Source organism: Cricetulus griseus, chromosome X (assembly GCF_003668045.3).
Source record: "Cricetulus griseus strain 17A/GY chromosome X, alternate assembly CriGri-PICRH-1.0, whole genome shotgun sequence".
NCBI classification, from domain to species: Eukaryota; Metazoa; Chordata; class Mammalia; order Rodentia; family Cricetidae; genus Cricetulus; species Cricetulus griseus.
The window spans coordinates 45,118,294-45,128,403 of NC_048604.1; the positions used below are offsets into that span (position 1 = coordinate 45,118,294).

General features: G+C 41.5%; 1 protein-coding gene across 1 annotated transcript in view; it reads left to right on the forward strand.

Moving 5' to 3' along the window:
• The first annotated feature begins 1,803 nt into the window (after positions 1 to 1,803).
• Positions 1,804 to 10,110, forward strand: part of LOC100765765 (nuclear RNA export factor 2) — an 11,800-nt gene continuing 3,493 nt past the window's right edge. Inside the window, exons 1-18 of the mRNA XM_035449715.1 lie at positions 1,804 to 1,898; positions 2,210 to 2,363; positions 2,878 to 2,961; positions 3,085 to 3,189; positions 3,307 to 3,387; positions 3,517 to 3,586; positions 3,750 to 3,838; positions 3,962 to 4,069; positions 4,245 to 4,354; positions 5,773 to 5,809; positions 6,169 to 6,237; positions 6,328 to 6,383; positions 6,536 to 6,643; positions 6,745 to 6,803; positions 6,911 to 7,026; positions 7,117 to 7,159; positions 7,719 to 7,791; positions 8,253 to 8,432. Coding sequence (XP_035305606.1) covers positions 1,804 to 1,898; positions 2,210 to 2,363; positions 2,878 to 2,961; positions 3,085 to 3,189; positions 3,307 to 3,387; positions 3,517 to 3,586; positions 3,750 to 3,838; positions 3,962 to 4,069; positions 4,245 to 4,354; positions 5,773 to 5,809; positions 6,169 to 6,237; positions 6,328 to 6,383; positions 6,536 to 6,643; positions 6,745 to 6,803; positions 6,911 to 7,026; positions 7,117 to 7,159; positions 7,719 to 7,791; positions 8,253 to 8,432 — 1,637 coding nt within the window. The remainder of the gene's footprint in view (positions 1,899 to 2,209; positions 2,364 to 2,877; positions 2,962 to 3,084; positions 3,190 to 3,306; positions 3,388 to 3,516; positions 3,587 to 3,749; positions 3,839 to 3,961; positions 4,070 to 4,244; positions 4,355 to 5,772; positions 5,810 to 6,168; positions 6,238 to 6,327; positions 6,384 to 6,535; positions 6,644 to 6,744; positions 6,804 to 6,910; positions 7,027 to 7,116; positions 7,160 to 7,718; positions 7,792 to 8,252; positions 8,433 to 10,110) is intronic.

Genomic DNA, 10,110 nt, shown 5'->3' on the forward strand with positions numbered 1-10,110 from the left:
AGTTTATATTGTTATGAGCCTGTGAGCAACAATTCAGAAGGAAGATTCTCATATCTGGTACTCTAGGTTTTGTTAGTCTGTGACTCTTGGGGAGTGTCTCGTCATCCCAAAAGACATAACTCCATTTAAACTGTGAGTGTGTATACATACACATTACACTGATTATGCCTTTTTCACACATTCTTATTGTTATTTATTCCTTTCTCCTTCTGTATTTTCCTCTGTCCTTGTTCTCCAATTAAAGCCCCCCCCCTGCTTTTTAACATTCCTCCTTAGTGTCACCTGTATCTTTGCTATTCAATACCCTTCTCTAGCTTTCCCTGTGCCATGGTGTCTTTCTACTTTCCTGGGTTTTGCTATTACTTCAGGTTATATACTCACACCTGATGATTTGGAGCTAGGAACCATAATTTGAGAAAACACACAGTATTTGTCTTTCTGTATCTGGGTTACCTCACTCAATATAATATTTTCTAGTTCCATTAATTTACCTGAAATTTTCATTTTTCTTTATAGCCGAATTATATTCTATTGTGTAAATGTTCCACTTTTTCATTATTTCCATTTCCTAGCTGTTGTGACTAGAGTGACAATTAACACAGCTGAGCAAGCATTTGTGGACTAGGAAGTAGAGTCTTCTTGGCACATACCAAGGAGTAGTATAGCTGTGTCACTTAGTAGATTCATTTTTATCTTTTTTTTTCTTTATTGGTTTTTCGAGACAGGGTTTCTCTGTGGCTTTGGATTCTGTCCTGGAAGTAGCTCTTGTAGACTAGGCTGGTCTCGAACTCACAGAGATCCACCTGCCTCTGCCTCCCTAGTGTCATTTTTATCTTTTTAAAAATTCTCTATGGTGATTTTTAGAGTGGCCACACCAGTTTTCAGTCCCACCAACAATGAATAGGGGTTCTCCTTTTCCTACCTCCTTACCAACCACCAACACCTGGGTCATTTTTTAAGTTCTTTATATGTGCTGGATATTAATTTCTGTCTCATGTGTAGCTGCCAAAGATTCTCAACTACTCTGTGGGCTTCCTCTTCATTTGATTGACTTTTTCTTTAGATACACAGGAAGATTTGTTCTTATGAGACTCCACTTATAAACTGTTGGTCTTAATTCCTGGGGAAAAGGATTCTTATTCAGAAAGTCCTTTCCTACATATATGTCCTGTGGGTTACTGCCTATATTTTCTTCTACCGTTATCAGCATTTCAGATTTCACATTGAGGTCATTAATCCATTTGGATAACATTAATATTCTCTTTAAATTCCTTTTCTTTGAGTTCATTTAGCTGCCAGTGTCTTTTTTAAACTCCTTGAAAGTTTTGGTGAAGTTTGAGTGTTCTTTTGAGTTCTATACCCTGGGGTTCATCTAGGTAATTTTCACTGGAAAACATTTCTATACAACTGATGAATTTGGTGCGGGAGGACATCAATCAGGTCTTGACCTTTTATATTGTTTGTATTTTTGAAGTGATCCCTGGACATGTGTACTTCTTTTGTTGGTTGTGTGTCTAATGTGGACACAACAGGCTGAGCTGGCACACAGGATGTGCCACTGACCCAAAACTCAAGATTGGGGAAAGTGCAGACTTACCAGACTGGGACTAGGCATGGGTTTTGATACTGGGGAAGGTACAGGCAGGGTATGGTCAGTTAAAGGCACCAAGCTAGGACAGAGCACAGGATGTATAGGGCCTGGAAAAACATACTTACCTGGTTAACAATAATAAATTGTTCGTGTTGTATTATACATGGTGCTGTGTCTTCAATTTTGTATTGTGCCCAGTTTCAGAATGCAACATGGATGGCCACAGTGTTTTTCAAGGAAGAAAGAGAAGTTCGAATTATATCGGGCATAAATTTGACAGAAAGAACCATCATTTGGGGCATCCTGGGTATGTGCTTCTATCTTCAAAATTCCAAGAGAATAATGAAAGCATGGCACTAAGGGATGTTCAGAATGGATGACAATAAGGGATGTCCAAAGTAACATAGTGGGTGGTAGCTTAATTGGCAGGTAGCAGCCCCTGGGACTATGCAGCTCTTTCATTCTCTGTGGCCTTCTTTCACTGAAAAACTGAAGAGCGATAAGAGATTGAATACTAGTTTAGCAGCTCTAACTGTAGCCTTGCTATTAATGAGGGGGTGATTCATAAAAAAAATGGGTTAGCATTTTATAGACACTTTGCTTCTTTCTCTTCCCTAGTACGCCTTATGCCTCAAGGCCCAAAAGGAGGAGAATAAAATACAGTGATGAAGACCAAAGCTTTCCTTCTGTGTGGGAAGATGATAAACAACAGGAGAGTGAACTGGGTCTGGGTGCTAGAAATAGAAACCTGGACAGCTGGTTCAAGGTCACAGTGAGTATCCTCAATAAGGTCTGTATTACATAGAATATTCTGGATCCTAAAAGAAGGATGATCATATTGATCACAACAAATCAATTACCTGGAGAAATGCTATTGCATGAAGAGAGGAAGAACCTAGGACAGAGGTTCTCAACCTTCCTAATACTAGGACCATTTCATAGTTATTCATGTTGGAGTGACCACCTCCCAACCATAAAATTATTTTCATTGCTGCTTTACAACTGTAATTTTGCTACTGTTAGGAACCATACTGTAAATATGTGATATGCAACCCCTATGAAAAGGTCCTTCAACAGCCAAAGGGTCACAACCCACAGGTTGAGAACCATTCATTGTGGAAGTCTACGTTTAGCACAAAAAAACAAAGAATCATGTCAGAGACCCCCTTAGAAGTTTTTTAAAGCTGCGTATAAGGTCAAGAAAGAAAAGCTGGTAGTAAAGTCTGTTCTCCATCCTAATTCCATCCTGTCTCTCTTTTCTCTCATGTTTTTATTTGTAAATGTAGATTCCAAATGGAAAAAAGTATGACAAGACATGGCTAATAAAATCAATCCAGGACTTCTGCAGTGTGCCTTTAAACGTTGTTGATGTAAGAAGAAACGTTGTTGATGAAGCCAGATAGACACAAGGGAATGGAGGAGGGAGGCCAAGCTCAGCAGGAGCTAGCTGCTGTCTTGTAACATGTCTCTTTTTTTCCTTTCATTGCCCATAGTTCCACTATGACAAAAAGCGGGCCCGGTTCTTTGTCCAGAATGCTAGAACTGCCTCTGCATTGAAGGATATCAGCAACAAGATCTGCGATGAGACAAGCCAAAAGGTGTGTGCTAATAGCATTTTCTGTAACTAGTCCTGAAAGGGGTGGTGACTGGCCAGGAGCTGAGCATCATCTTTGGAATTAGAGGTCACAGTACTTACCTGTCTCTCCTTCTCACAGATACCTATCTTGGTCACTCCTTCTATTGTACCCTATTCTGTGCAGAATAAGTTCACATCAGAACAAATGGAGGTGCTAAAGGTAATGCAGACCTAAGGCATGTTGTGTGTCTTCTTCCCAGACCCACCTCTTTTTCCTCTTACTCCCTGACATTCCTGACACTATGAACCCAGAGCCTTAGAGCCACTCTCTCTACCTCTGTGTCTGCAGGTGGCTGTGATGAAACGATATGATGCCTCTCAGAAATCTCTGGACCTCCAGAGGTTCCGCTTTGACCAAGGTATGGCTGACTAAAGAAATTCTATCTAGATCATATGAGGGTAGAAAGATCTTCCTAAGAAGAAAACAGGGATGGAAGCTTGGGAAGGGTGTCTATCTGTTACAATGCTGATCCAAGTGGACACCTGACAGCCTTCTATTTCCTTTTGTTCCACTTTCTGAAGACTTGATGGACAATGATATTGACATGATGCTGAATCGAAGAAGCTGCATGATTGCTACACTACAGATCGTTCAAAGAAATATCCCTGAAGTGAGGCCATAGACTTGAGTGCATTTATTTAAATAGGGGGTTCAAAGGGATGGGATGAAGGGAACATTTGTCACCAAGGCACCAGAATAGTAACCATATCTCTTAATTCTATCCCCCTGAAAGCTCTTGGCCTTGAACGTGTGCAACAACAAATTGTACCAGCTGGATGGGCTGTCTGATTTGATAGAGAAGGCCCCTCAAGTTAAGATTCTGAACCTCTCCAGAAATAAAGTGAGAAGGGGAGCCAGATGTGGGTTGTGTCGAGTCTGGGTGGTCGTGTACACTGGGGGGTTATGGTAAAGAGGCAGGGAGACACTTATGAGGGAGGGTGGAGGCTGCAGTTACTGGGCCCCAAGGTTGCTCTTTCCTTGGGACAGCTTTACCAATTCCTTCTCATCTTTATCAGCTGAAATCATTTTTTGAGTTGGAGAAGGTGAAGGATCTAAATCTGGAAGAGCTGTGGCTAGAAGGGAACCCTTTCTGCAACCATGTCTCCGATCAGTCTGACTATATAAGGTACATTATACCTGCTGAGTCTTTTTCCCCTTCATTGCCAGGGGCATAGTTTTGTCTCTCATTGCTGTGATAAAATACACTGTCAAAAGCAACTTAAGGGATAAACAGCTTATTGGGCTTACAGTTGCAGGTTAAGGTTAACCATTGCTTCCAAGTTAGTGTGGTAGAACTTGAAGGAGCTGATCATAACACATGCACAGTCAAGAAAAGAGAGCAATGAATTAATGAATGCATACTAGTGCTCAGCTCATGGTTTCTTTTCATTCCGTCCAAAGCCTAGCCAGTGAAATGGTGCCACCTATGTTCTGGGTGGGACTTCCCACCTCATCCCTTGTAGGCATGCCACAGTCTAGACAGTTCCTCATTGAGACTCCCTACTCAGGTGATTCTACTTTAGGTCAAGTCCACAATCAGAACTAACTGTCACAGGCACCATTCCCTGTAGTGACCACCTTGTAGCTTGAGCTACTCTTGATACGCACTTTTGCAAGAGTACTTGTCTCTGATCCTCTGGGAGGAAGATAGGCTCTGCCTTCTCTATGTTCCACTATGCTCTCAGAAATCCCTTCCATTCACCTAGTCTGGGCTGTTTTTCACTTTTCAGAACATCTAGGCTTCTCCAGAATCCTCTCATGTGACATCCCAATTACACCATCCTTCCCCTCCTGTCTTGAGAGGAGCCTTCTGTTCTTGTTCCTGAACTACCCCTGATTTGTGCCAGGCTTCCCTGAAGGCTGTACTGCTCTAAACTGAGGGCTGAGACAATGGGTAATGCTGACATGGACATTAATTTCTCTGTGCCATTGTTGACAATGCTACCCTCCTTGAAGGGAAACATGAAGAATTCCCTAGATCAAGGATCCAGAAGTGGGCTGCCACTAGGGAGCAGAGAGCAGAAGTGGTTAAAGAGACAGAAAAACAGACCTCCCAGAGGCCTCTATCCCTCCCTCCATCCTTCCCTACTTACCTATAAACTAACCTACCAACCTACCCATATCCCTGACCTCTAGCACCAGGCCAGACAGATCCCATTCCCTTTGGGTGTCTTCTATTTTGGCTCTACTCTTTTATGTCTCCCTGACATCTCCCACACCTTACTTTAACTTCATTTCTGGTGCCACCTTCCTATTTCTTGAGTCCTGAGCCTGCCTTCCTCACTCCCTGTTTCAGCATCCTGTAAAACATTGGCTGCCTAACCTAACAAGGTGGCAGAGCCCTGGGCTCCTACCCAGTGCGTTGCTCCCTACAGATTCTTCTGTGGGTACTCTGAGGTAAAGAATATAAACAAGGAAGAGGAAAAAGCCATGGGCCCTGAGAAACTCTGGGAGAAAAAGAGGGATGAGAATAAGTAGGTGCCCCAAAGGAAGAAAAGCTAGCTAAACTTGAACTTCTAATCACTTCTTTTGGTTTTTGAACAGTGCCATACGGGACCTATTTCCCAAGTTGTTGCGCCTGGTAAGTTCCTACCTTCAACATCGTCTTATCTTCCTCTCATAAATTAACTTCACACCTGCCCTAAAACTTGATTTTCATGTAGATTACATCAGGCCATCATTCATTTCAGATTATGTGGATTCCTGAAAAACATCAGTATTTTCTCTGGGAAAGTATCCATAAGCAACACAGACACACAAATGTTCCATACAATAGAGATTTCCACAACTCCATTAAACAGGCTCACTATATCACCCCTGGAATTTTCAGGGGCAGTTAAAACCCTGCCTCTGGCCTTTCTCCCTTTGGGTCTCTGGATCTTCTTGGACATTCAGTTCCATTTACCCCATGTATTGCTAACCCTCTCTTCCTTTCCTCAGGATGGCAAGGAGCTAATATTACCAGCGGAGCTAATATTACCAGCACAAATGGACATAGAAGTCCCCCAAGTAAGAAAGGTGAGAAAGGACCAAGAAAGATATGTGGCATTGCAAAAGAGACTTTGTTATTTTGTAGTCTGAAATTACTTTCTATTTCAGGAAACACGTACAGATTCTGAACTCATAAAAAATCTAGTTCTACAGTTTCTGAAGGAGTAAGTACCCTTTGGACTACAAGAAAGGGAGGAAAATTGAGCCATATTGGACTGCCTTTTCACATTTTCCAATAGGAGGTTTTAGGTCTCAATTAGGGTTCAGACAACAGAAATAGCCTGTCCCCTTATTTTATGCTCCTTACCCTTACTAGGTATTACTTGTGTTATGATAATGGTGATCGTTTTCGTCTCCTTGATGCTTACCATGATGAGGCCTGCTTCTCCCTGGCCATTCCCTTCAACTTCAATGACCCAGACATGTGAGTATCACAGCTCTAACTATGTTCTGGAGTAGTGTGCCTCTCACTAGGAAATGCCTATATTAGGTGGAACATGGAGTTCTGTTCCTCTTTTCTCCTAGGAGCAACCTGGAAGAGTATTTCAAATATAACAGAGATATAAAAAAGCTGCAAGACTCATGTAAGTGTGTTGGAGAAGACTGGGCAGGGTAAGGGAGTAAAGAGAAAAATTGGGGGGGGGCGGTAAATGGACAGTTTATCATGCCCCTAATCTTTTCTTCTCTGTAGACACACGAATGCGATTGCTGAAGCACACAAAACAGGACATCGTGGACTCTCTTAGTTTGTTACCCAAAACTCAGCACGATTTCTGCTCTTTCTGGGTGGACTTGTGTTTACACACAGTGAGTACTCGGGTCTTCTGTAGGTCATATCCAGAAAGCTGGAGGTGCGTAAGATCCTGATCTCATAGCTTATACTCTCTTCCCTTTCAGGACATAATGCTCTGTTTTTCGGTCAATGGATTGTTCAAGGAAGGTGAGTGAGTGAGTGTAGAATTTCTTCTCTAGGACCCTTTGCTTTCTCCCCTGGATGGGCACCCCTGAGAAGTCTTCCAGATTCTCTCATTCTGTCCTTTTCCTTCCTGCCCTCCTCTGTTCTAGAGCATACAAACCATCCTAATCTGACTTGAGTCCGTGCCTTTCTGTCTCATAGCTCACAGGCAAAAGACACAAGTTTGTTGATTCTCATTCCAATTCCATACTCTGTAGCTTTGGGCCAGTTTCTTAACATCTTCAGTTCTCTACTTGTAAAATGTGACTAATTAAACTCATCTGTGACACATATGAAAAAGACTCATCAAAAATCACACTGGAAGTGATTTTTCACAGGGTCCAAAATGAGGGAGGGGGCACATCAAATGGGAATGAATTATTACTGTTGTTTCCCTCCCCATTCCTGCCATACCCTTCTGACTCCAAGCCAACAACTGCCTGGTCCAGGCCACTTCAGCATAAGAACCTGACTTGGAAATGTTGTTTGCGTATGTAAATAAGGTGCTATTCTAAGAAAGCATTACTGTTTCTTTTCCTTGAAGTGGAAGGAAAATGTCAAGGCTGTATTCGCGCCTTCACAAGGATCTTCATCGCGACCCATTACAGCAATTCAAGGTCAGTGCTGTGTTGTCCCTGTCTAAAGCCAGCAGAGTCGCAATATGATGGTGCAGTTCTCAGGGTATTCTCACTACTGTAGAAAGCCAACAAGTAGATACAGTAGTTTAGCTTGCTGGTTGAGAGTGTGGATTTTGAGATCAGAATACTATGTTCTTTCATGATAGGATATTTACATGCTATGTTATTGGCCACAACATTGGGCTTATCTCTGATTCACAGTCTTCCTATGTTATGCAGGGTAAATACATTGGGGTTAAATTCACAAATCTAGTCAAGCTAGTCTTTAAAAGTTGAACTTTATATGGGATGGATAGAGAAGCAGACAAGGATGTTGGGAATCAGGCATAGATGGACTGTGGAAACAGTCTGCTTAGTGATTGGCAGTTATTGTAGGATTGGCATTGGTAATGTAGGCGTGTCCATTTGTTTACTTGTCTGAGTGTCTATTTTTCCTCCAGAATATGCATCATGAATGATGAGCTGATTGTGAGGAATGCCAGCCCCAGAGAGATCAAGAATGCCTTTATTTCATTGCCACCAGCCGACACTTCTTCCAAGCCTCCACTCTCTGAAGAGCAGCAAGAAATGGTGAAGTCTTTCTCTGTGCAATCTGGAATGAAACTTAATTGGTCTCAGAAGTAAGTACTGGCTGTGAAAAAAATGGGTGGGGTAGGAGATCAAGTAAATAATGGTACTTTGCTGGCAATTAGAAAAACAATTAGGATGTTTATTCCCCTCCCCAAAGTGGGCTCAGGGAAGTATATCCTAATTTATACTGATCTTTTTAAAGGATTTAAAACACTATAATAGTCAAGTGGTGCATCTTATATATGGAAAATCATAAGGAATCCACTATGAAACTATTAGAAGTGAAAAAACAAATTCACCAGATTTTTATATACAATAATTATTTGCATTTCTGTATATCACCATTAAATATCCCAAAGTTAAATTGAGAAAACAGTTCCAGTGATAGAAAAATAAAGAAGAACAAATGCTGAAAAACTATAGTGGGGAGCAGGTGACTATAACATACAAATCAAGTTTTCCCAGCAATATCTATTCACATACACAAATTGGACAGTATTCAGACACAAAGTGGCCAGGATAAGAGCCCTGGATATCAGGTAACAAAATGATGAAACATCCTTTAAGACAGGAAATAAAGAGCCTATGTGTCTTAGTCACTGTTCTATTGCTATAAAGAGTCATCATAAGCAAGGCAACTCTTATGAAAGAAAACATTTAATTGTGGTCTGGCTTACAGCTTTAGAAGGTTAGTCCATGATCATCATGCAGGAGGCAGACAGGCATGTGATTGATGGAGCAGTAGCTGAGAGTTTTCCATCCTGATGTGCAGGTTAAAGAGAGGCTTCTGAAGATCACTCCCGGTGAGGCAACTTCCTCCACAAAGGCCCAACCTCCTAATCCTTCTCAAGAGTTTCACTCCCTGGTGACTAAGCATTAAAATATATGAGCTTATGGGAGCCATTTTCATTCTCAAACCACCACGTGGTGTCAAATATGACACCCATAGAGTCACCTCTTACTTGGGGGAAGGAGAGTCCAGAACTGCTTCAGTAAAACTCAGTGCTGGCTAGAGCCCACACATCCCTTAACACCATGTGAATAACCTCATGGCTGAACAAAAGGAGCTGCTTCAGAAGTCAAAAGGATGGTGACCACCTCCCACCCTCCATTGTGCACTAATCAGGACAGGATAACTCCCAGATAGAAAACAAAATTAACACTTGCTCTACGGAAGTTCTGTGATGGTAAAGTCAGAAATATTTAAGTACCTCTTAAGAGAAACTCAACATATATTTGGTTTTTGATCGTTGTTTGTATCTCTTTGCTGAGTACTTTTCAGCACAGTAGCACAATTCAAAATGTGATAGAAGGCATAAACTTGTGGATAAAGCATACAGAACAGATTAGTAAACATGAAAAAGGTAGAGCTGAAGAAAGAAAAAGTGAAGAATGGAGAAAGGGGAACTCTGAGATAGTATTAAAAGAGCAAATATTGGAGATATTTGTGTTCAGGAAGAGGGCTGGTGAATGTAGTCAGTTTCTGTGACTTTCTGAAGCTATTGAATTGTTGATGAAAAGTTTCACTTTTTTGTTTTTTTTGAGACAAGGTTTCTCTGTATTGTTTTGGTGCCTGTCCTGGAACTCGCTCAGTAGACCAGGCTGACCTCGAAGTCATAGTGATCTACCTGCCTCTGCCTCCCAAGTGCTAGGGAAAATTGCTTATTTTATTTTTTGAGATTATAATATAATTACATCATTCCTCCTTTCCTTTCTTCCCTCCAAACC